The sequence below is a fragment of the Vanellus vanellus genome (assembly GCF_965231255.1).
Source record: "Vanellus vanellus genome assembly, chromosome: 1".
NCBI classification, from domain to species: domain Eukaryota; kingdom Metazoa; phylum Chordata; class Aves; order Charadriiformes; family Charadriidae; genus Vanellus; species Vanellus vanellus.
In genome coordinates, this window is record NC_138905.1 from 86,354,666 (window position 1) to 86,375,499 (window position 20,834).

General features: G+C 45.8%; 2 protein-coding genes across 2 annotated transcripts; one reads left to right on the plus strand and one right to left on the minus strand.

The window, feature by feature from the left end:
- Nucleotides 1-1,212: 1,212 nt before the first annotated feature.
- LOC309686717 (C3a anaphylatoxin chemotactic receptor-like) lies at nucleotides 1,213-2,417 on the minus strand. The gene has a single exon (XM_082499463.1). The coding sequence runs from the start codon at nucleotides 2,409-2,411 to the stop codon at nucleotides 1,293-1,295; it is 1,119 nt and encodes a 372-aa protein (XP_082355589.1). The 5' UTR covers nucleotides 2,412-2,417; the 3' UTR covers nucleotides 1,213-1,292.
- Nucleotides 2,418-12,776: 10,359 nt separating this feature from the next.
- Nucleotides 12,777-18,074, plus strand: NECAP1 (NECAP endocytosis associated 1). The gene is made up of 8 exons (XM_082480231.1): nucleotides 12,777-12,940; nucleotides 14,199-14,299; nucleotides 14,444-14,548; nucleotides 14,952-15,033; nucleotides 15,436-15,544; nucleotides 15,631-15,817; nucleotides 17,767-17,860; nucleotides 17,991-18,074. Exons 1-8 carry the CDS (start codon nucleotides 12,843-12,845, stop codon nucleotides 18,037-18,039), a joined length of 825 nt encoding a protein of 274 aa, XP_082336357.1. The 5' UTR covers nucleotides 12,777-12,842; the 3' UTR covers nucleotides 18,040-18,074.
- Nucleotides 18,075-20,834: the final 2,760 nt, after the last annotated feature.

The window sequence follows — 20,834 nt, forward strand, 5'->3', positions numbered from 1 at the left end:
GGGTGTGGACATCGCTAAATTAACAACCCCGCACCCATATGTACTTTATGACTGAGACCTTTTAGGATGTGAAGAGAAAGAGTTGAAAGTTGTTGCAGCAGACTGTTCACAGGGCACTGAGTTCAGTGACTCTTTCAACTCATGCTTGCCAGAAAGGCAATGTGAAAGCCATACCAATGCTTAGTGGCATTTTTCACACTGTGTGTTGACCTTACTCCTTGAAGGAAGGACTAACACAAAATGCAGATATTATACCACTCCCTTAGAGTAGGTAAACATACTTCTGCTTTTCAGGAGCAGGCAACATTCAAGCTTGGGAAACACCTCCAAATAGCCTGACTGGGACAGAATTTTTATCTTCCTCCACAAGAAAGACATGAGAAGCACATCTCTCTTGTAGAGAGCAGGACATGACTGTGTCGCAACAGGCTTGTTCCCCACCTTTTTGGGGTCAGACTAGAGGTCATCGCTTCTCAATTCCAGGGTTTTACCAAATGGCTCATAGTCCAGCAGCCACCTATTCTGGTTCATCAATGACTGCAGTTGCTCAAATTATGCTTGTGTGCCATCTTAAAATGCAGTAGGTACATTTGGATAATCTTAGGCTGCTTCCTAAAAGGAAGATTTGGGACTCTGGTGGTGGAGGGTGTGGTGCGGAGACAGTGAGTGAGTGAGTGAATGCTAATGAGCACAGCTACAGCATGTGCATTGGACCAGTTACTACTGTATTGTGATGTATTTTCTGGGACAAATAAATATATTGGGCATCTACCAGGGCATGAAATTTAGTTCAATGCAGCTGACGGGGGCAAGTGCTGTTCTAAAAGGCTGCTGTAAGAAAATGTACCACTACCCTTTTTTCAAGGGAAAAAATCCTCAGACCCCAAGTATAGTTAAAGGAGAGGAAAGAACAGGTGACAGATTCCAAGGAGACACATCAAAGTTAGTTTCCTCTGCAGTTTATCAGAGACAGGAGATATAGAACATAGACATATGCAAATTAATGACATTCTCATCTAGCAATTCAGAGGTTAAACTACATGACCCACCACAAATCATTCTGCAAGCCTGCTTTCTTCTTTAAAGTACTCTCTGTCTCCTGCTTCACCAGTCTTCCCTCAGATTATTACTCTGGGTACTTCCAAATTCCCATCTCTCCAGAGTAGGATATAAAGGGGCTTAGCTGTTCTGATCTGAACCATCTCAGTGCCCTGTATGTGGATCTACAGATTAATCAAATGTGTTGGAGAAAAAAAAGCTGTTAAGTAGAGAGTGGTGACCAAAGTCCTGCATTACACTGTGCTGCTAATGTCCTTCTCTGTTGAAGTCTTGCTTCTGTCAAGGGAGTAAGGGATCGAACGCGTTGGTTCCTCAGTGAAGGCACCCTCCAAGATTCCTTGCACTGATTGCCGTGCCTTTGCCCTGAAGTCCCGTCCCACAAAAACATAGAGCAGGGGGTTGATGCAGCTGTTGGCATATGCAAGTGCTATAGAGAGGTGATCCCATAGGATGAATGACTCCCTCAGTCCTGTTCCAAGAGTAGGTACAAGGGACAGAATCCCAACTGCATGGTATGGAGCCCAGCAGATGAAGAATGCAGCTACCACGAGTACAATTGTTCGCAGCATCCTGTTGCGCGGCTTGTGAAACCGATTTGCACGTGTTCTGAAAGCAATAAGGGCATAGCAAAATGCCATTATGCCAAAGGGGAGGACAAAGCCAAAGACAGCCCTAGTGATGTTTATTACTACTAAGGGAAATGGTACAGAATAATCACTTTCATAGAAATTTCCCCATGAGTAATTACCGTTGTAGGCTAAAGGTGAGTATTTCTCCAATAACTCATATACAGAATCATCCATGTAATCTAGCACTTCGTCATCTCCAAAATTGTACCCACACTCAGTTTTGCCATCATGAGTGCTAGTCTCACGATAGTGAAGGACAGGACAGCAGAAAAACAAGGCCAGGATCCAAATGCCGCCGCATATTAGTGATACAAACTTCACTGTTCGATGATTTTGACACCAGACAGGTTTCATCACAAGGAGGCACCGGTCAATGCTGATGGCCACGAGTAGGAAGATGCTAGCAAACATGGTGAAGATTATGACTGATGGAATGACTTTGCAGAGGAACCAACCGTATGGCCAGTGTTCGTGGAGGGCCAGGTGAACAATGGAAAACGGCAAGGACAAGCAGCACGTGAAGTCAGCCACAGCAAGGTTTAGGAACCAGACAATGTTCACAGACCTTTTCATTTTCAGACCAGCTACCCAGATCACCAACCCATTGCCTGGGATACCTATGATGAAAGCTATGATGAAGATAGCAATGGAGACAATGGATCCTGATGTGTAATATACAGCAGTCTCTTCATATGAACTGCTATTACCCAGGAGTCGAGGCATTCTGTAGCTATAAAACAGAAAGCAAATTAATAGGCAATTCACACCCTCCTCCCCAAATTCTTCTCTGTCTTTACTGAAGCATCTCTGAGCTAGGTGACAGTGCAGAGCTGTCAGGGTACAAAGGCATGGGTCTATACAAGTTTGCGCTAAAGGCTTACGAATCTGATCATTATACACCTTCATCATTCTCATGGTGGGAAAGCTACATAAGCCCCACTATTCAAACAGGGGGTCGGTCTACAACTTAAGTTCTCTGTCATCCCCTTTGATTTCAGTCTGGTTCTCTTTAGGCTCCGCTCTAAAGTGAAGTGCTCTGTTCACATGCCCACACTATCACCAGGTGTCTTTCCTGACCAACTTCAGCTTTGTATACACTTCTTCAGAAAGGTAAGTTGGCATTTTAGTTCCTTTTCCCTGTAAAATGAGTGATTTCTTCTGGTATAACCAGTGAAATAGGTTTAGGTTGAGAAAGCAATGCTTGTGTTGATGAAATAACCCTGCTCCACTTTCTGGACATTATAAATAGAACAGACAGGACAGCAACTCTGTTTGCTAAGGGGTATTTTTAGGGAAGTCTCAGTAGGCACTTCCTTCTCCCTTTTTTTGTTCTGAGCTCTCTGCTGGTTCCTTAGAAAGTTAGTCTTGATGAAAAGAAATGCAAGAAACGAATGGTTTGAGAAGAACAGAAAGAGATTTAGTTGTAGAAAGAAAAATTAAAATACAGTAATAGCAGTAATGTTCTTGAGCCATTTTAGATACAAGAAAAGGTGTCTTATTGCAAGACAATGAAGCCGAGCCACAGAATACTTAAGTGACGTTTTAAAATTATGAGAATAGCAGTGGAAAAACTTTAATTGCTCAATTATTCTTGGACTTAGGTATTAATAAATTTAGAAAGGAAAGTAAAGGAAATCTAGCGAAGTCAAGATAGAACTGAGAAAAAGAGCCTGATCTTAATTCTTTAGGCATTATTAGAATTGTTTATGACATCTCTGTTAACTAAACCCTTGCCGAATCAAGGAAGGCAGTTGTGTTGCTGAAAGGTCCCTAAAAGCATTACCAGAACGCAAGGAAAATGCATAGGTAAGAGCTGAATACAGCTCGCAGAAGCAACTGAGAAGACATGAATAAGACAGCCCAGACCAATTTTATTTTAACCTCTGTTATGCTAGTACTTAAATGCCAGTCAGGAACTGTCGTGTGCAGGAATAAATATCAATACTATTTAAAAAAAAATAAATTCCAAATCATCAATCTCTTTCTTGCATATCATACAGTCTAAATGTGGAGCAATGTATAAGTGTTAGAACCACTTCACCAGGAGGAAACTGAGAAATTTACCACTTTTTGGTAACAATTGCTAAGAGGCTTTTAGGTGAAGGTGACCTGCAAGGAAAGCTAGGAAAGAAGTCACTGGAAGGCAACTGGAGACAAATTCTAACAAGTTCGTTCCATTCTGAAATACACAGAATCAACTTTTACAGGGACAACTGGAGAACAGTGCTGCAAGAGCTGGATCTTGCTGTCTTCCCATATAGCTACAGAAGATGGTGTGAAGAGGGTAGGGAATCAAGGAATGTGGTAAAGACAGTAATACAAATCCTACTCCAAAGCAAACTGAAGGATGAATCAGTAGGAAGACACTGCCCACGATATGTTTTCAAGAGTGCTCAAAGGGCTGCTATGTGGTTATGAAGATGGAAGGGAGAACTGGAGGGGAGAGAGAGGTTTTCAGGAGTGAAGAAAAAGAAATTGCAAGTTTAAGAGGAAACCAGAATTCTGCAGCTTATTACACCTACCCGAGTGAAGCAGATATTTCGGTGTGTCAGGGAGCAAGCTCCACCAGTCCTGTCTCTGAAGTGACTGAAAAAAGAAACTCTCATGAAATTTTAGGAACTGCTTTTTTCCTGTATGTGCACGTGTGTGCTAAGTATGTTGTTGACCCTGACAGAAAGGCTTAGAATGACTCATATTTGAAGTTTTACATATGATCTGCTGATAAAATAAACTAACAGTCAAACCAAAGGAAGCCATCTCAACACCATCAAAATAAAATAAGCTCTGAGTCAAAGAATAATAGAACACAAAAGAATGATAGGCACAGACCTATTTTACTATAGTTTCCATAAGACAACTGAATCAGATGTCTTGCCTGTCGGCATAACACTGACCTTTGATCAAAGTAATTCATAATTCCAAACTCTGCTGTGCCACCATCAGGTGTCTGATCTGTTGTCTTGTATGTACTTCCATGTTTTATCAGATCAGCACATTCACCTAGCTAATCCCACTTCTGGGATTCTTATCAATCCAGATCAGCTTCTGTCCCAGCTTGAGACAGCTTAGTTCACCAAATACAGAACACTGTACTCAGCAAACCATAATTGTTCATGTCAAAGGGATTTTAATCTGATTTTTGACCTTTCAGGGTATTTAAAGTCTTGCTTTGTTTAGTTTGTTTTTTTTTTTTTTTTAAAAAGAAGGAACTTGACTGATGAAAAGTTAGAAGTGGTGAACTGAAATGCTGATAGCAAAAAATGTGGCAAGACTATAAAAAGAAAAAACATCTAGGGTGAGGCATTTCAAATGTGTAACAATAGGGTTCCCCCTCACCCCTCCCAGTTTGCGAAGTCAAGACTGCTAGCAGGAATGACAAAACCCAGATACGCAAGAATCAGCCTCAGTATTTTGGTTTTGGTCTGGGAAATGAATGAGGACGGAGCAGAGTTCTGCTCCTGAGCATATCTGTGAAACACACAAATGCTGCCACCAACACAAAACCCATGAAACCAGAAACAGGAAGGCAGGCCAGGGCTGGGCTGTACCCCCAAAGATGGACGGGCTGTCAGCAGCCTGCCAGGAAAATTCCTCTAGCTGCATCTTATTCTCAGCTGCCATCTTTCCTGGGGGACTCCTCAGACCCAGCCAGAAAGTGTCTCGTGTTGGCCAAGGGACTCACAGCCTTTTCACCACCATATGACTCACTATCTCTAGTCAAACTCTCCTTTGCAAGAAGGTCCTTCTCCCCCAGTTAGCCAGCTCTGATCCCCCAAGTTAAAACTTCTGCCCTGCAGCCAACCTTGACACAGTAAGCACTTTATCTTTCGTCCAGCCAGCTCATGCTGGACAGTGATGAGATGATGTGGCACCTCTCTGTATAGGTTTCCAGATCAAGGAACCTTTTAAGTAGCCTGACTAATGAAGTGTTTTGCCCCTCAGCATAAAGGGCCTAATGATGTAGATACTCTATGGAGATGGTGCAAGGAGGAAAAAAAAAGTCATTTTGTTACTTTCATAAAATGGTTACTTAGATGAGACCAGACCTTTGACTTGCAGCTCTGATGGTAATCCCAAATCACCACACTGCATTCTTTTCTTCTCATTTGGATCTCTCCCTTTCCTTCATGATAAACAGACTGAGTTAGCTTAGAAAGGCTCTAATTCACAGAATCACTGAGTAGCTGAAGCTGGAAGACTAGAGACTGTGTAGCCCAACCCCACCGTTCAAAGCCAGGTCAACTACATAAGATTGCCCAGGACTGGTCCAGTTGGGTTTGAGTATCTCCACAGAAGGAGACTCTACAAACTCTCTGGGCAACCTGCTCCAGTGTTCAACCACCCTCACAGTAAAAAACTATTTTATTGTGTTCAGATGGAACTTCCTGTGTTTCAGTTTGTGTCTCCATTGCCTCTTGTCCTGTCACCACGTACCACTAAGCAAAGTCTGGCTCCATTTCCGTTAAACACTCCCATCAGCTAGATGATAACATCCCCCTGAGTCTTCTCCAGGCTGAACAGTCCCAGCTCTCTTAGCCTCTCCTTGCATGACACGTGTACCAGCTCCTTAATTACCTTTGCGGCTCTCCACAAGTTTCACTCCACTGTGTCCATGTCTCTCTAGTACTGGGGAGCCCAGAACTGGACCCAGCACTCTAGATGCAGCCTCACCAGTGCAGAATAGAGATCACCTCCCTTGACCTGCTGGCAACACTCGTAATCTAGCCCTGGCAGCTACTGGCATTCTGTGCTGTGAGGATGCATTGCTGGCTTACGTTCAGCTTTTTGTCCACCAGGACCACAACATCATCATTCTCTGCAAAGCTGCTTTCCAGGTGGTCAGCCTCCAGCATGTATTAATGCATGGGGTTGTTCCTTCCCAGGTGCAGGACTTTGTACTTCTTGTTGAATTTCACGGGGTTTCTGTCCGCCCAATTCTCCAGCATGACCAGATTCCTCTGAATGGTAGCAGAGACACCTGGTGCATCAGCCACTTCTACCAGTTTTGTATCATCTGCAAACTTGTTGAAGGTGCACATTGCTCCATGATCCAGGTCATTAATGAAGAGTTAAACAGTACTTGAACCCATGTCAACTGCAGCCAGACACCATCAGTAACTGGTCTCCAGATGGACTTAGTTCTTCTGATCACCACTCCCTCAATTCAGCCACTGTTCAATCCACCTCCACTGTCCACTTATCTAGCCCATACTCCACCAGCTTGTGTATGAGGCTGTAAATCACAGAATCATAGAATGGTTAGAGTTGGAAGAGACCTTAGAGATCATTGAGTTCCAACCCATCTGCCATGGACAGGGACACCTCCCAGTAGATCAGGTTGCTCAAAGCCCCATCCAACCTGGCCTTGAACACTTCCAAGGATGGAGCATCCACAGCTTCCCCAGGCAACCTGTTCCAGTGTCTCACCACCCTGACAATAAAGAATTTCTTCCCAATATCTAATTTAAATCTGCTCTTTTTCAGTTTAAAATTGTTACCCCTCATCCTGTGACTACACTCTCTGATAAAAAGTCCCTCCCCATCTTTCTGGTAGGCCACCTTTAGGTACTGGAAGACTGCTATAAGGTCTCCCCAGAACCTGCTCTTCTCCAGGCTGAACAACCCCAATTCTTTCAGCTGTTTTGCATAGAAGAGGTGCTCCAGCCCATGTCCTTCTTATGTTGGGGGTCCAAAGCTGGGTGCAGTACTCCAGGTGGGGTCTCAAGAGAGTGGAGTAGAGGGGCAGAATCACCTCCCTTGACCTGCTGGCTGCGTTTCTTTTGATGCAGCCCAGGATGCAGTTGGCTCTCTGGGCTGTGAGCACACATTGCTGCCTCATGTTGAGCTTCTCATTAACCAACACATCCAAGTCCTTCTCCTCAGGCCTGTTCTCAATCCATTCTTCACCCAGCCTGTATTTGTGCTTGGGATTGCCCCGACCCACATGCAGGACCTTGCACTTGGCCTTGTTGAATTTCATGAGGTTTGCACAGGCCCACTTCTCGAGCCTGTCCAGGTCCCTCTGGATGGCATCCCTTCCTTCCAGTGTGTTGACTGCACCATACAGCTTGGTGTCATCAGCAAACTTGCTGAGGGTGCACTCAATCCCACTATCCATGTTGCTGACAAAGATGTTAAACAACATTGGTTGCAGTACCGATCCCTGAGGAATCACTGATCACTAATTGGACATTGAGCCGTTGACTGCAACTCTTTGAGTGTGACCATCCAGTCAATTCCTTATCCACTGAATGGTCCATCCATCAAATCCATGTCTCTCCAATTTAGAGACAAGGATGTCATGTGGGACAGTGCCAAATGCTTTGCACAAGTCCAGGTAAACTTCATATTGAAGTTTATCTTGATATAGAGACTCAACTGGCCAACACAACAAGTTGGCTAAAACCTTAATGCAACTTACCATTTATATTGCTGCTTCAGGGTTGTTATTACAAAACTGCACTAGTCTCAGTTACTAAATAGTTACACCCATATACAATTCTAAAAATGTGATCAGCATATTTACAGATGCTTCCCTCCTGCAAGAATATGCAGGTTGCGTCCAAAACACTTTGGCAAGAACTGAGAACTCCACTTGTATTTCATACTTCTACTACTTCTTCTGCAGTTATGCAAAGTTTTGCAGCCCCTCTCAGATCTCCCATTCGTTTTTCTGCAGGTGGAGTGACTAGATAGCTAGGATCTTTCACAGACCCTAAATGATACTTGTGTATATGGCAAACCTGTCTTCCTAAAAAAAACCTGTCCAAAACTCTCCCTGTGCAGCTTAGCTATAACTAGCACAACTGCTTATCCAGAAAGCATACTGCAGTGGTCTGGTGGCCAGTCTTTGCCATGTGCTTGTTTTCATTGTCACAAACATGCACTTAGTTTCATAGGGATTCTCCAGTAACATCAACGATCTGCAGGGTTGTCCTGTACTTGTCTTCCTCAGACTCTCCTCTTTAGAAAACCCACTGAATGACCCCAAGGCATTTTTGTACATTGCTGAGTAAGCTAAGGTGAGCACAAGCTTTGGACACCAAACAGGGAACAAAGCTTGGCAAAACCTGCACATACATAGATCATACATAATTAAAAAGTAGCTCTTCACAATAACAGGTTCTCAGTACTGGGTAAGTATTTGGGTCATATGTTTTGCAGGGCATTTTCCGTGAAGGAAGCACCATTTTAAATAGTATTTGGGCTGTTTTGTAAAAATGCTCATTTGGGGATTAACCTTTAAGTTATCTAATGGTTGTTTTGTGGGACTGGTTTCCCCTGTACCTTCTGTGCAGAGAAGGAAAATTCCAAATGTTGGGTCCATCCATTAAGTACATTCCTGAACAAGGCAGGTAAAATTTAATATTGCTAATTGTGAATTATTGAATTTGGAAAAGCAACCATACCTATACACACAGAGTGATGTACTCTAGAAAAGTTATTACCATTCAAACAAAAGCCTTAGCAATCACTGCAGAAAGTTCTATGAAAAATCATGTCAACATACAATGCTATTCTAAAGGTAAATATAATGAGAAGTATTCAGTTGCTTCTTGAATACTGAATGCTGTGGTGGTCCTTGATCTTAAAAACAATTATAGAATCAGAAATGATATAGAAAGTGATGACTAGACAGCTTGATGTCCTGGTTTGAGGTAAAACAGAACCAATTTTCTGTTCAGTAACTTTACTTTTTAGCTGGGCCTCTTCTAACTACTGAAATTAACAGCATATTGTGCAGAAACTGTGCACTCTCAGAGTGGTAAGACCTATGTTTACAGCTAATACCAAGGAACGGCATGCAGAGAAGCTTTTGCTTATACTTATTGCTATAACACCCAAGGGCAGCTCACTTTGTTATTTGCCCCATTGGAGGGTCAGAAGCAGAAAAGCGTAGAGGGGTCCCACTTGCGGGGAGGAGCAGACAGGACAGGTGACCCAAAACTGACCAACAGGATATTCCATCCCATCTGCCTCATGATCAGTATAGAAGTTGAGGGATCAAAGGGTCAGTGGTCTTTCTTTAATGGCCAGCATCTGAGGAGGACTCTGTCTGTTTGTCTGCCTTTGATCCTGATCTGTATGTTCCTGAATCCAGATCTGGAAATCCAGTTCCTGTCCGTCACTGAGTCCAGTCTGGGACTTCCCCAGTGCCAGACAGTGATGTGATTGCCATTCTGGGAGCTTGATATGGTTTTGTATATATTTCATTATTTCCTTTTAAATTTGATTGTTACTATTTAATTAAAGTAGTTTAGTTCCTTCTAAACTCATAAGTCGCTTTCTCTCTCTCCTGCCTCTCTTTGAAGAGAGGTAGGGGAGAGCATCTGTTGTTCTGCCTGAGTGGCCAATCCGGCCCAAACTATGACAGAGACACATGGAGAAGGTAACACATGAATTCTTGTAGCACAAGAACTAGGAGGTATCAAATGAAATGATCAGGTAGAAGTGTGTAAACAAAAAATTACCATTTTTCATATCGCACAATTAGATGGATGGCTTCATGGATGTGAATAACAAATGCACACCAAACCCCTGGCCCACAAACCCCTTACGCTACAGATTCCCAGGCTAGTATACTAGGAAAGTGTAATTCTGTACTGTCTTTAAGCTGCTCTGTTCTTCTCTAAGGTTTGCCTCTCTTTAACCTCTTTGCCTTAATGTCGGCAGTCTGGGAAGCAATGTAACGCTGGCATATCACAAGCAGGGAGGCAGAGCACTGTGGCACGTATCTGCACTAAGCATCGGCACCGTGTATTCCTACTAGCTCTTGCACAGGCTGCATGAAAGGGTTCAAAGTTCTCTTCCCGGGCAGATATCTGTCTGCTCCAGTGTGTAGCCTGGCAGGGCACCCACACAGTAGGGTGTGGGCTGCTGCTCCCTGGGGCATCCAGATCTGCCAAAAAGCAGATCATGTCAGCCCCTCCCTCCCGCTGCAGGGAGGAAGAGCAAGCTGGCAGACGGGAAGGGGAAAAGGAAGCTGCGCATTTGCATCATTCTGTATCTGTTCAGGTACTTAGCTCACACTAGTCACGTGTCTTTCCTGTGTATCTACTTATACAGCTGACATCATCATTTCTGGGGAAAACCAGGCCAGTTACATTTAGACATGCTAGTTAAATTACAAGTATCCTCCTCAGTTAGTCTTAATGACCCAAGACTATTCCTGTCCTTGCCTTCAAAATAGCTTCACTTACCATATCTATGGAATCAGCAGCACAGACTCCCTTCCTTCGTTTCAAAGTTTTTCTGCACCGGGCACTGTCAGAGATACAGTGCCGGGCTAGTTGGACGGTTGACCTGACAGAAAGGCAGCTTGTTTGACTGCTATGACTGACGTTCATGACCATCCTGTTCCACTGATTTCTGGAAAGAGCAAGAAACAAATCTCCAGATACTGTTTCAGCTCTTACTACATTAACTAACACTATTCCATACAGGAAAAAAATAATTCCTCAAACTTAGTGCTGTTCCATTCACTTTTTGCTTTACCTTCAGCAATAAACTGTGCTCACTCAGTCTGCCATGGATAGCTTAAATTACTTCCTAGCACAATTACCTCATGCTATGCCCACCCCTGGCTCTGTGGATATGTAACTTTGTAAGTTTTCCTACACCTTTTCTTCCAGTTTTCACAGTAAACACTTAGTACTTTTAAAGACTCACTCACAGGCTACTGCATAGTAGTGCACTTCAACAGCAGTCTTCACTGGGAAGTCACTATTAGGAAAACAGCAGTTTAAATGGGCTCCCCAGTTGAAGAAGGACAGGGAACTGCTGGAGAGGGTCCAGCAAAGGGCTACAAAGATCATTAAGGGATTGGAGCATCTTTCTTATGAGGAAAGGATGAGGGATTTGGGTCCTTTTAGTCTGGAGAAAAGACTGAGGGGGGAATCTTATCAATGCTTATAAATAAAAGGAGGGTGCCAGGTAGATGGGAACAGTCTTTTTTCAGTGGTGCCCAGTGACGGGACAAGAGGTAATGTGCACAAATTTGAGTATAGGAAGTTCCATCTAAACATGAGAAGGAACTTCTTGAGGGTGGCAGAGCACTGGAACAGGCTGCCCAGAGAGGTGGTGGAGTCTGCCCCTCTGGAGACATTCAAACCCGCCTGGACGTCGTCCTGTGCAACCTGCTGTAGGTGACCCTGCGCTGGCAGGGGGGTTGGACTAGATGGTCTCCAGAGGTCCCTTCCAACCCTGACCATTCTGTGATTCTCTGAATGTTACTAGTCTTTATCTTATCATATAAGCTACTATCTCTACAGTTACTTTGGCCACATTTCTGGGAAGTCACACTCCTGAAATTAACTTTTATGGGGCAAGCATTTTCACCACTTCTAGTTGCAAAACTTGTAATGATTTGTGCTGCTGTCTCTTTGGTTTGCTGTTTTTACCAAAGGCTTCCTGATCCCAGCACCACAGGCGAAACGAAAACCCATTTGCATTTAAAACCCAAGCTTTTTGGCCCGAGGCTGCAGGGAAGTAAAACACGCAGGGGAGAAGAGAAGCGCCCCGGCCCCGCTGCCCAGGGCACGCCGGGATCCACAAGCCCCACCACCTCCCCCAGATACCCGTGTGGCGGCACAAAACCCATCCCCATATTTCGACACGGCCCAGCCCTGCCTTCCCGGCTCTCGGCGTGACGCCTGCGCCTTTTGATCGGTGCCACCCGTTCCCTGAAGCCCGGGGCCGCCGCCTCCTCTCTCGCACCGGGCTGGCGGGAGGCCTCCCCAGTACCCAGGGCGGAGAGCCGGACTCCCCGCAAGGCCTCCTTAGCCCGCCCTGCTCTGCCCGCTGCCGCTATGGCTGCGCCCGGGTCCGTGATGGCGCCCGGCACCGCTTCACCAGCCCGAACCAAACATGGCGGTGCCGGGCCCGGCGGATGAACTGCCAGGGCCCAAGATGGCGCCGGCCCCCGCTGCTGTGTCAGAACCGGCTCCAAGATGGCCACCTCCCCGCCCACCGCGCTCTGCTGCCAGAATCCAAGATGCCTTCCTCCGCGCCTTCAACGTGGCCTGCTTCCCGCCCGGCCGCCCCAGCGCCCCTAGGCGGCGTCCGCCCTCACCAAAGATGGCGGTCGGAAGCGCCGCCGGTTATTAGGCGCCCACCCATCGCTCCTCTGCTGGGTTGCTGGGCTTCGCGGCCGAGATGGCGGCGGCTGAGCTGGAGTACGAGTCCGTCCTCTGCGTGAAGCCCGATGTTAATGTCTACCGTATCCCGCCGCGCACGTCCAACCGCGGGTACAGGTGAGGGACCGTGTGGCGCCCAGGGTCGCCGCGGCCCAGGCCCAGTCTCAGGCCCTGGGCCCGGGAAGGGGCGTCCTTGCCCCGGGCGGGGCCTTGGGAGGCCTTAGCCTGTGGCTGCAAGCAGGTCAGGCCTGTTCCCTGAGGCCTTAGCCCCCACCGGCTGCTGCTTCGGGGGCTGTAGCGGCTTGAGCTGCCTCTGGTAGGTTGGTCTGTGCCTAAAAGCGGGGAGGCTTGGCTCCCTGCCGGGGAGGAGCAGGGGCTGCTCTCTGTTCGTTCTGAGCAGGAGGTGGGGGCACCTGAGTCGCTTGCTGTGCCAAGCAGAGCTGACCTCCGCTCCTGGTCTGCCCGGTTCCCTGGGACGTGAGTCTGATGTGGTATAACGGTGTGTTGAGTTTGGTCTGTTGGCTCTCACAGGAACGGGGAGGAAGCCAGGAGTTTGGCATGGTTCTTAGGAAGGGATTGCAGGACCAGGCATTAGAAATGCCTTCTTTCTCTTTAGCCAAAACCAGTGGACTGCACCTTTGTAAGCTGGAGGCTTAGATAGACTGTCTCCAGACAGACTGGCTGGAGAAATGGGTTTGCCCTCTGGAGCACTGATGGGTGTCAGTGGTACTTGCTGAACTTGGCAAACTGTTGCCCCTGTGGATGCTGTGCCAGGCCACTGGGGTTTTCAGTTGTAGAATCCTGTAGGTTGGGGGTTTTTTTTCTCTCTCTTTCCCCCCCCCCCTTCTTTTTCCCTTGCACGACAGTCTGTAGCAAAGAGTTTGATTGGCTAGTTAAGATGGCTGTGTGTACTATGTTTTACTTTGTGTAAGCTAGCTGGCTCTAGGTTCAGAGGTACTTGATATTGCTTTATTATCCACAGGGTAGAACAATGGAGTGGCTTTTCAGCATCCTAGTAATTAATTTTTTGGGGTCTTCCTGATGCTCCCAGCTGCTTTTGGGTTTACTGTTCCAAGTGAGTTTCTGAATTTCAGTCTCCTCTCTTCTGCAAGTTTCTAAAGGTAAAGACAGAGTTGATGTTCTCTGGACAGTGTCTATTTCCATTTTTGCCAGAGGAAAGAGAGGCCAGTCAGAGCCATGTGTGTTGACTGGCAGGAACAGAGAGGAGCTGAGACCTCATATATTGTTTGGGGAGAGAAGTGAAATAAGGCAGCTACGCATGTTGAAGGTTTGGGAACAGAGACTTATGCTGAGATGATTAGGCAGAAGTGGAGGCATTGAAGTATGGTCAGTGAAGAGCTGCTTTTCTTTTCAGGGCATCTGACTGGAAACTGGACCATCCAGACTGGACAGGGCGGCTTCGTGTCACCTCCAAAGGCAAAACTGCATACATAAAACTGGAGGATAAGGTTTCAGGTACGGGAAACAGAGTGGCTTGCCAAGACTGCAACTGTGATTGCTGCTTATGAGCATGTGCTTCTAAGCCCGCTCAGAGCTGTGCTTGACAGCCCTGGCCACGCAAGAGGTTGCTCTCCTTAACACCTGGTTCTTTGTTTACAGGAGAACTCTTTGCCCAGGCTCCTATAGATCAATACCCTGGCATTGCAGTGGAGACTGTGACGGATTCCAGCCGCTACTTTGTCATTCGGATTCAGGATGGGACTGGTGAGTTGAGGGGTTATGCATGTGCCAAGTGCTAGGGGTGGAGGAGACAGCCTGGTGGAGCTGGGTATATGCCAGGTGGATTGAAATGGTGTTGGGGGTGCTGAAAAGGCTGGCATGCCTGGAGGGGTAGGAAGGCAAGGTTAACAGAGGAGGATTGTCTACATTGCACAGAGTCCAAGGGCTGGGAAGGACCATACAGTTTCTGAGAGTGCCGGATGGGAAGAAGGGTACATCTTGAAGGCTAGGAACAATGAACTGCTGTGAGCTTCTGGTGTCCAGTTGCAGGTGTGTCAGAGGGAGGTAACACAGAGTGGTTTAGGAGAAGCAGAAGGATTTTGGAGTAAATGAACACAAGGGCCCGTTTGCAGGGCACCTCCAATGACTCCTCCTGTCTCCTTGCTAGGACGAAGTGCTTTTATAGGCATTGGCTTCACGGATCGTGGTGATGCCTTTGACTTCAACGTCTCTTTGCAGGATCACTTCAAGTGAGTTGTGCTTTTCTGGAATGCTGTTTTTCCTCTGGCCTGTAGAATGTGGTGGGTGGTGGTGCATGTTCATTTAGCGCAGGCTTCCTTGGGATGGTTGTGAAGTCCTGCTCTGGCTTCATCAGGGACACTTGAGTGTGCTGCCAACTGTCATGCAAGCTGAGAGTCCTGCAGGGTCAGATCTGTAAGTGTTAAGCTTAGGTCCTGTGATGCTGCAGGTGCAGTGTTAGTCTCTTGGGTTTGTGGTGGTCCCAGCTTTTTGCTATACTACGCTGGGAGTAGGAAGGTAGCTGGTTTGACAAGGCAAGGTAGTTCTTTGGTGGGGTGGGGAGAGGAACCATGTGTTTTTCTGAAAACCTGTTCCCCTTTGCCACAGGGTCTTATGTTTTCCTCTCTTTTTAGGTGGGTAAAGCAGGAGACAGAGATATCCAAGGAGTCCCAGGAAGCTGACACACGTCCCAAATTAGACCTGGGGTTTAAGGAAGGTCAGACCATCAAACTGAACATTGGGGTAAGCAGCCCAGTTTACCCTGCTTCTTTCTATAGATATGCCAATGAAGACTCTTCCTCACTTGTTCTTTCTTTCTTTTTATACAGAACATGACGACAAAGAAAGGAGGAGCAGCCAAGCCCCGTGTGTCTGGATCAGGGGGCCTAAGCCTGCTGCCGCCCCCACCAGGAGGCAAAATCGCAGCCCCTCCTATACCTCCCCCTTCTTCCACAGCCATTGCCAACCATGTCACACCACCACCTGTGCTGAAATCCAGTAATGCGAGCAGTGCAGGTAAACATTAGCATAGTGCAAATGGTCTGTCAGATGCTGGTAGGTGCACAGAGAGGACTGAAGCCTGCTTCAGGGAACCAATGTGCAGTCTAGTGCCAACAGTGCCCTGTGGTTGCTCTTTTTCACCTGAAGTTCTCCATGTTTGTTATATAATGCCTGCTTGTCCTCCTTGCCAAGAGGACAGCGTTGTAGCTCCTGTCCATGCAAAAGGAGAAACCAAGCGACGTGGTTAAAATGATCTGGGAGGCTGGGTGTGAAATTTTAAATAATTGGATTTTTCTGAACTTGTACGTGCTTTAGGGACACTGGCAGAGCTGTATAGGGTGGCCAGAAAAGTACTGTACAGTCACTTCCTTTCTGCAGAAAAATATAGATAGACTTTTGGTTGTTGTTGAAAGATGCAGGAGAAGCACTTTTTGAGTGGTTTTGAATAGGCAGAGTGGAAAATTCAGTATTCGCAGTAGAAAGAGGTGCAAAGTATAGTGGAATTGTGGGTGTAGTGGTTTATTTTAAAAATATGTATATAATTCTATTTAATGTGTATTATTTATATTTATATGTTGAACTACATACGTACGTGTGTGTGTATATATATATATGACGCTCAAGAGGGCCAAGTTCAAGGTCCTGCACCTGCAGTGGGGTAATCACCAGTATCAATACAGACTAGGGCATGAGTGGATTGAGAGCAGTCCTGCAGACAAGGACTTAAGGATACTGGTGGTTGAAAAATTGGATATGATCCAACAATGTGTGCTTGTAGCCCAGAAAGCCAACTGTATCCTGGGCCGCATCAAAAGAAGTGTGATCAGACAGTCGAGGGACATGATTCTACCCCTCTACTTCACTCTCGTGAATCTCCACGTGGAGTACTGCGTCTAGCTCTGGGGTCCCCAGTACAAGAAAGAAATGGACCAGCTGGAGTGAGTCCAGAGGAGGGCCACAAAAATGATCAAAGGGATGGAACACCTCTCCTATAAGGACAGGCTGAGAGAGTTGGGGCTGTTGAGCCTGGAGAAGAGAAGGCTCCAGGGAGAAGACCTTATTGCAGCCTTTCAGTATATAAAGGGGGCTTGTAAACAAGATGGAGAAAGACTTTTTACCAGGGCCTGTAGTGGCCTTTAAAATCAAGGGGCAATGGTTTTAAACTGAAAGATGGTAGATTTAGATTGGATATAAGGAAGAAATTCTTTACAATGAGGGTGATTAAACACTGGAACATGTTGCCCAGAGAAATTGCGGATGCCCCATCACTGGAATTGTTCAAGGCTGGTTTGGATGGGGCTTTGAGCAACCTGCTCTAGGGAAAGATGTCCCTGCTTGTGGCAGAGGGGTTGGACTAGAGGATCTTTGTAGGCACTTTCCAACCTAAACCATTCTGTGATTCTATAACAAAGAGGTTGCTGCAGTGTTCTGGATGCTGTACATGCTTTTAATGTGATCATACAGAGGTGTCTGGAGAGCTGATGGTACTCTTGTGAAGGCAGAGACTTTAACAGTGCTGTACACACATCTGACTGAGAAGAAACTACAAACTTCTGAATAGGGCTGGGCTCCAGTGTGTGATTTGTACTCTTAAGGTGATGTCTGCTTGACAAATGTTACGGTTGCTGAGATTGGCCTGAGTCTGAGCCTTATCTCTACCAGGAAAAGTAATATGTCACAAATCTGTCAGTTGGTATGCTAGATGGAGACTGAATAATTCTTGAAGACTATGTACCCCTGTAGTAGGAGCTGGAGGCTCAGTGCACATTCAGCAAAAGGAGCTGCTGTTATAACAAAATCCTTAAAAACTAACTTCCTTCTGGAGGGAGAGCTGGAGTTCCTTCAAAGATTCTCTGCCACTGCATCCAGCAGTTTGTGTAAAGTGAGAGTTTAAATGCCTGTGGGGTTTTCTTCATGATTAGCTTGATTTTTTTTTTTTTTTGTTTTTTTTTTCTTTGCCTTAGATATTCTATTAGACTTGGATGCTCCTGCATCTACATCCAAGGCACCAGCATCAGCTACCACAGACCTCTGGGGAGATTTCAGCACTGCATCCAGGTAAACTGTGGTGAAGGGAACTGCATGTAAGAAGGGTGGTGTCCTGATGGGCACTGGAAGAGCCATGAGTTAAGAAGTCTTATTAGATCTTATTAGATCAGCTCTGTTGATTCTCCTTTCTTTATTTCAGTGCTGTTCCCAATCAGGCTCCTCAGCAGTCCAACTGGGTCCAGTTCTGAATGGTCAAAGCAGTGGAATGGGACAAACTGATGACCAAGAGGCTCTAGAGGCACCAAATGGGATCAGAGGGGGCACAAACCTCTCTAGTTCTTCAATCAAAAACAAATTGGGACAATCCTTCCTTTTTAAACCAGATCTTCACTTCAGTCAAAACTTACTATTTTTGATCCCACAGTGAAACCAGTGAACCTCAAGAGAACATACTGACTCCTCACAAGATGGGCAAGTAGGAGAGAGGTAGCCTCATCTCTTCCACCTGCTTGGCCATTACATGGTACATCCAGCTCTTTTTCCCTGTCTTTCCATACAGGGAAAGCAAGAATCCTGAAGAAGGTGGGTACAGGAGGAGGCTGGGTAGGTGCCTCTGGGTTCCTTGTAATTTAAATTTTCTCTGGTTAGACTGTTGCTTTTTGTGGCTGCTTTGCAGTGTGACTTAATTCTCTGCAGCTTGGTCTGCAGTGCTGAGGGCAGCTGCATTTGGCTGCAGCTTGTAAATGGAAGCTGTAAGGAGATAGGTCTTGTCTCATCACAAACCCCTCTTTGATTAATTACACCTGTGCTGAGGAGTGAACTTCCCCCATGCACACACTACTCTTCCTCTCTGGTGCAATTCTTGATAGTGCTGGATGTTCCTGTGCTCTTGTGGGAGGAGTCATGCAAGTCCTTGAGTAGACCTGCTGCCATTGTGCTGTAGCTCCAGGTGGGCACCCCATCTTGGGGCTCCTTGTTTGGCTTGCAGGTTCACTGGAGGAACTTCTCTCATTTTCATTCCTTTCTCCCTCCTGCCCCATGCAAAAGCCTCATTGTCATTGAGCTGTTTTAACTGGAAATAGCATTAAAAAAGAGGCCTGTTTTTTGTATTTCGGTAGTTACTTGCACTAGATGACAACCAGGTAATCCCACCACTCAGCATTTCATGTTCCTGCGTCAGTATCCTGAGCCCTGGCCTTGTGTTGTGACTTGGCACTGTGTTAAAGTATTGCATATCCATGCCACAGTAAGAACTATGGTGGGACAGTGGATTATTCTCTGGTGAAGGTACAGTTTCCTTCCCTTTTCAGCTCACACTTGCCATTTGGGCAAGAAATGTACAGTAGGCCCAATCTTGAGAACTGTGGCAGTGAAATTCTCCCACCTGTGTTCCTTCTTGTGGCTTTTCTTCTGAGGCTAAATTTCTAGGGGTGTGAGCTGGTTATTGTAACTTGGATATTTTTTTATTTTTAATGTGCCCCAAAACCCCCTCTATTTCCTGTGTGGTTTAGGGGGTTAGAAAGGGGTAGAAGGCCCTTACTCTCTGCTGTTCTCTTTGGGAGAGTTTCCTAAGGCCCTTTGATCTGTACGCTATTCCATCTTTGGCAGCTGTGAATGTGATCTGGAGTATAAGTCAGCTGATTTCTCTGGGCAAAGCCCGTGGGCAGGCTGGAAACCACAGCGCTAGCTACCCTCTGTGCTAGCTGATAAGCCAGAACACTAGCTGGGAAGATGGTCTCAGTGACTCTTGTACAGCTGTACCCAGTTACTAGAACACTAGGATTTTGGTACTTCACTCAAAGGCTTCTTTCTGTTTGAAGTGTCTACCAGCAGCAACACTTTTGTAACTGGGATGAGCTCTGCTAGCATACCTGTGCAAGTAACTTTTTCCTTTTGGGCAAAGGTTGCCTGGTGAGGCTTTAAAAAGAGAGTAGTTAGCTGTATGCACCTTGCACTTGCAGAGGTCTCTTGTTCTTTTTGTCGTCTTACTACACTGAGGGCATTTTGGAGGCAAAGTTTCACTTAAACCGTGCCTCTGGGAAGCAAAACTCTTGAAAATAGCTCTAAAGCTGCTGCAGTTCCACTTGTGGAAGTGGGGACCAGACTGCTCTTGGATGTATTTTAAGTAGTCATTTAATCCTGATCCCCTGGCTTTCTTAGTGTTCCCTCCCTGCCGCCCCTCTCCCACCTCCATAGTCACTCCTGCAATCTCATTGTACTTAAACTCCCTGCCTCCTCTGAATTTGTGGCTATAATTGGCTAGCAAAGTCATGGACTCTGCTGGTTGTTTCTTTTCTTTTTTTCTTTTTTTTTTTTTTTTTTTTGCTTAAATCATTGTGAGGTCCTGTCATTTCAACTATGTATCAGTTCCCCAAACCAAGGAAGTTCATGGCACCAATTAACAACTAACAATGAGCCTCTTCTGTATTGTCTTAGTTAGTATTCTGGAGATAATATATTATGTATTTGAAAAGCTGAAGAAGCAAAAATTAAAGATATATGTATATAAAGCATAAGATGTACTGGTGCAAATGGTAATTAAACAAGTAATATTGGGGAAAAGAATGTCATGAGTCTTTTAAGTTGTCAAATTGCTGTTGCTTTGGAAGCCCTGCAGATTGAAGGTCTTTGTCTCCAGCAAGATCCTAGTAGCCTACTTATCCTTCTGCAAGTGTGTGATCGCCTACAGGCTGGACAACAACAACTTTATGAGTGAACGGATTCGGGTTGTGTTTGGGCAAAGATGTAGGAGCATGGAAGAAGGACACAAAAATGACCTATGGCTGTTCCAAATGGGGGGGAAAAAAACCCAACAAACCCACAAACAAAAAACCACCCACCCAAAATCAAACAAAACACCCCAAACCAATCCAACAACATGGAAACAGGCCTGGCTGGTAGGGGTGTGTATGATGCTTGATAATAATGTGAATAAAACTAACAAGTGAGAACTTAGTTGCCCTGCCATTTAGCGCTTCAGACATTAGAGGCTTCTAGACCCTGCAGATGTTTTCAGAATTGGTTCTTGCCACACTTGTAAATA